Source organism: Cariama cristata, unplaced genomic scaffold (assembly GCF_000690535.1).
Source record: "Cariama cristata isolate BGI_N322 unplaced genomic scaffold, ASM69053v1 scaffold7568, whole genome shotgun sequence".
NCBI classification, from domain to species: Eukaryota; Metazoa; Chordata; class Aves; order Cariamiformes; family Cariamidae; genus Cariama; species Cariama cristata.
In genome coordinates this window covers 72732-77523 of record NW_009630568.1, presented here as the reverse complement: position 1 = coordinate 77523, position 4792 = coordinate 72732, and the positions used below count along the sequence as shown (strand labels likewise).

At 46.7% G+C, this 4792-nt stretch overlaps 1 protein-coding gene across 1 annotated transcript; it reads right to left on the bottom strand.

Moving 5' to 3' along the window:
- Positions 1-1454: 1454 nt before the first annotated feature.
- On the bottom strand, positions 1455-4441 carry AMER3 (APC membrane recruitment protein 3). Its single transcript, XM_009705586.1, is given in 2 exon segments — positions 1455-4033; positions 4036-4441. Coding segments are annotated over 2 exon segments (2985 nt in total).
- Positions 4442-4792: the final 351 nt, after the last annotated feature.

Here is a 4792-nt window from a genome sequence, read left to right as displayed (position 1 = left end):
GTAAGGGTGTTTTTGCCTCATGCAGAGAGAAACACTATCCTTTTTAGTTTGTGCTGCTTGGGAAGCCTTTAGAAATCACCAGAAAGCAGTCACACTGCTGTGAGCAACAAGAGTCAGAGAAGTGTTGTGTTCCCTGGCTCCCTCCATTCAATAATGAGCTGTTCCTTAGTTCTCTATCCTGGCCCTTGCTGCAGCCTTCTCTCCATCTTCCACCACTTCCAAAGGCTCCTTCTCAGAGTGCCTGGGCTGGGCAGAGTCCAGCCAATCTGTCAGATTTGGCAGGGCACATGACAGAGAATTTACACAAGTTTTGTACTTCTACGACAGATTCTTCTCAGCAACTGGAAGACAGAGGATTTCTCAGCTGGCATAGAGATAGAGCAGTTTGTACAGATGGTATCTGCTCTGGCCTAAAGCCTTGCGTGACAGGCCAATCTGAACCAGCACAATGGCTGTGTACTTGATCAGCTCTTTCTGGTTTACAGCAGAGGTGTTTCTTACCCTATGTCAGAGACCAAATTCTGGATCTCCCTATACTACATAAGTGTGGCTTATGGATTTTAAAAAGCTTGAGGTGCAGCACAGATGCTATAATCCCTCTCTTGAGAAGCCTGTCAAGCCTTGCACGTGGAGCATGCTTTGGCTTCAGCTCTTGCTCCGCCACAGTACAGTTTGGCCAGAGACCAACTGCACCTGCTGGAGAGAGACCTCAGGCTTGCAAGAAGGAAGAACATCCTTTTGGTACACAAAGCAGCAGCAGCAGCAGCACATAGTGTTGTGGGCTTTCCCTTGTGCCTGAGGGCGCACCGCCTGTGTGCAACTGCAGGACAGGGTAGGTCTGTCTGCCCTGTGATTTAACATTGCAGATGTCTGGCTTTCCCGCATGACCCCCTGCGTAGCAGCTCACACATCAGGACTCCGGTAGAGAGCTGTGTCTCATATCCAGTTATCACTCCAGAGAGGAAGCAGGGAATAATTTTTATGCTGTCATTATGTAGCAAGAGGACTTTATTACCTGATAGTGAGAAATCTGAGCCAAATGCCACCAGCAATCTGTGGCCAGGCAGCCATATCCACCGTGTTGTTCTAAACGTGGCAGATCGTGGAATGGGAGAAGGAAAATTTTTCCCTGCTTCAGCTGGTGTGAAAACTGCTGCACCTGAGTGGAAGACACGGCTTCAACCTTTGCCTGGGACTTCTAAGACTCAGTGAATGTGATACCTGCTATACATGGCCCCTGGTTTGGGCAATTGTGTAATTTAAATTCTGATTATTCTTAACTACCACGCTGAAGTGAAGGTTAAGAACAATGAAACTGGAAAATGGAGAAACCCTGAGTATATATCAGACCGCTGCCATAAGCGTGCCCCTGTGAAAAGGGAACAGATGTTACTTATTTCACATTTAATTTCAGACTTCCCCTAAGCACCACTCACCTTCTCAACACAGGTGTGTCACTGGTGGTTCCTCCCTGCCACTGCTGTGTCCGGAGTCACTGCCTCTGGATGAGGGGACAGAGCCAGGCCCTGGCAGGGGCTCTCTGCGTAACTCCAGGGTCCTGGGCTGCACCGCTTGGCCTCCTCAGCCTGCAGCGAGTCACCTAGAGAGACTGTGCTGCTGTATGAAGCTTGTGGAAAAGCAGCAGGTATGTCTGAGCACACAGAGTTAAAGAGAGGTAAAAATGTCGGTCTGCTAAGAGTTGTTGCAGGGGCAGACTCATTTGGACTGAGATCGAATGTAAAGTCTTTTAAATAGGAGAGCGCTTGATTATTTAGCTGGGCATATTCAAAATTTATCTTGCTTCTAGCGACCTCATCTAGGATTTTTGCTCTATTTTTCTGATCTTCAGAGCAAATTTGCTCCCCATTTTGCTTCAGATGATATAGACTGCTGGACTGGAAACTTGTCTCATAGTTGTATTGGTTTGTGCTAGGAATACTGGAGTATTCTGGGTTTTGGGCAATGCAGTTGCATTCATTTGGCAACAATAACTTGTTTTTGTACTGAGACATCTTCCGAATTATATTGTTCATTTCATTCCCAATGCATTTGTCTTCCAGGTGCTTGTTTTCATAGCTAATTTTTAGTGATGCCACTTGTGTTACACAGCGCTCTAAGAGCTGCACTATGTTAGTGCCGTTCTCCATTGGTGTGGGGCTAACGTAGCTCTGGAAGCGTCTGAGAGTAAGAGGCTGCAGTGGTTTGTCACAGGAAATAGGGAGAGGGTGATACATGGGTTTATTTCTGTCCTCACTCTTGAGGGGATCCAGGAGTGAGGTCGCAGCAGTCTTGTAGGAGTAACATGATTCTACTTCATTATTATCATCTAACAAAGGGGTTTCAGAGCTCTGGGAGCCACTCTCTCTGTTCAGCTTTTCTGGCAGTGGGTTTTTATCTCCGGATGTCTCACATCCTTCTGAAATTGTTGCCTTCTCATTCTCCGTGGAAGATGTCTGCAGATTGTCTCCATTAGCCTGTGATTGTGGTGCATAACTTGGTGCTCTGGTGGTTTCCACAGTCCCAGGCACTGTATATGAATCCTTGTAGTGACTCCCTTCCCTTCCCTGGAAATCCAGATTAGATGTTTTAGGGCAAGAGTCCAGGCTGTGGTCTCTTTCAGCAACATTTACTGAAGAGGCCTGGATTGCATGTTTGCTTTCATCCAAAGACACACGTAGGTTAAATGTATCAGATTCTTCCTTGCTTGGTTTCTCCTGCTGAGCTTCCATGCTCACTTTCTGCTCTGGACTGGGGCTGGGTGGGATCGATGAATCATTAGACTTTTCTGGCTGTGATTGAGGACTCTGGAGAGAGTCAGGGGAGGAAACAAGTCCTGAGTGTTTTCGCAGCCAGTTTATTATCCCCATGGTCAGTGAAAGCTCAGTATCGCAGAGCTTTAGCAAACATTCTTTGCCTTTCCATGTGCTGTGGAAAAATCCCTGGCTGATAATGTCTAGAGCTGGTTGGGAAGCCAGGTTCTCCTCAGCTCCAACATGAAAGCTGTAAATGGACAAAGGGATTTCAATGGCTTGTTCTGAAATGCTTTCAGATGTGCACAAGTCATCATCTAGGACTGGGTTTATTTTTACTTCATTTGGGTCATAGAAGAGCTCATAAAGGGCATCTCCGCTGTAGCTGTCTCTTGGAAATCTACCTGGGACCCCAGGGGTCTGAGCTTCCTTCATTTCATCATCTTGTCCAGGAGAGAATGAATCATAGTAGCCTTCATCACTTGTGGATGTGGATTCCTGGTTGTCACTTTTTGGCGTTCCTGTTTCTGTGGAGCTCTCTTTGGAATTGTCACCATCTTTATCAGGTGAGACTTGGGCGTCTGTCACAGATGCAGAAGCCTGGCTTCTAGCCTCTTCCACGTCAGGGCCAGGTATCTTCGGTAACTTCTTATCAAACAGAGCACTCTGATGTAGCCTCACTGATTTATTGATGTTGTCCCAAAACTTTGCAAATTCAACGGTCTCATTCTGGCCAGGAGAGGCCAGCTGCTCCACACCCCCTTGGAAAGAGCCCATGACAGGGCTGTCTTTGTGCTTGCTTCGTCTCAGCAGAACTTCTTTGCTGTTCTCCAGCTCCAGGTGAGCAGAGCTCTCATCAGCAAAGATTTCCCCACAGCCAGTGAGGGAGTCAAAGCTCTTCAGTGAGGCAACATCTTCACACAGGGTGTTGCAGCAGTCATAGGAAGAGTCAGACTGCAGTTCACTGTCTGAGCAGTCTTGTGACAAGCAATCAGCTGCAAATGTTTCTCCAGTTTTGAAAAGGTACTTTGCAAGACGCCCAGACAACTCACTCTTGCAGCCTGGAGAGGACAGATTCTTGTCCTTGTCAACCAGGAATGTGAGGCTGTCTGGTTTATTTTTTTTTATATGAAATATATCTCTGAGCCCTTTCTTAGATCTCTTAAGGGAAATCCTCTTCCTGGGAATGGTTTTTGCGACAGCTGGTACAAAAGGCATCTGTGGCACAAAGTTCCTGTAATCGATCATCTGACTGCTGCATGCAGACTGGCTGGGGGTGACCTCTTACTGCTGGAGCTGGACATCCCTGAAAAGCTGATGCTATTGACAAGTCGGCCCTTACCCTTTCCAGGAAAACCTTCCTCACAGCTGGGGCTGCAGTGCTCAGTTTTGTCTGCCTCAGTAACACAGTCATGGGTTTTACTCTTCCTCACAAGTTTGTAGGAGGACCCAGATGATTTTTCCAGGCTGTGGTCACCAGCTCCATTCCTTGCTGCTCTGGTAGAAAATCTGTAGTTCTTGTGTGTGGCCAAACATGCCAGCTGGACTTCAGCTACACTTTGGTTTCCCTCCGGAGCTGCCTTTTTGTCTTTCCCTGTATCATCTTTGTTGATAGGAACTGTGTGTGCTGGTGGCACTTTCTCATGTTGCACACTGGATTTTATGAAGGTCTTTCCTCTCTTGAGCTCCATACTGCTTCCTCACATCTGTTTCTGTAAAGAAAACAGCACAACAGAAATATTGTCAGGTTGGTGGCTAGCACTTGTCAACTTTGAAAACAACTGGAGAACAAAGGGATGGATATTAAGCATTATAGAATTGGTTTTGTTTGTCACCAGAAATTTCAATCGCTGGGTCATGGTACTGCATGAGAAACAGATCAAGTGAAACTGAAGGTATGTTAGCAACGGCTGGAAGATCCAGCAAGGAGAATACGGTACACGTTATAGGTTGGTAGCTGAGGCTCAGAGAACATTTTGTCCGTTAGAAATGAGGGGTATGGATTTAAGATCATGACGTCAGGACGGCTTTTAACAAGATAG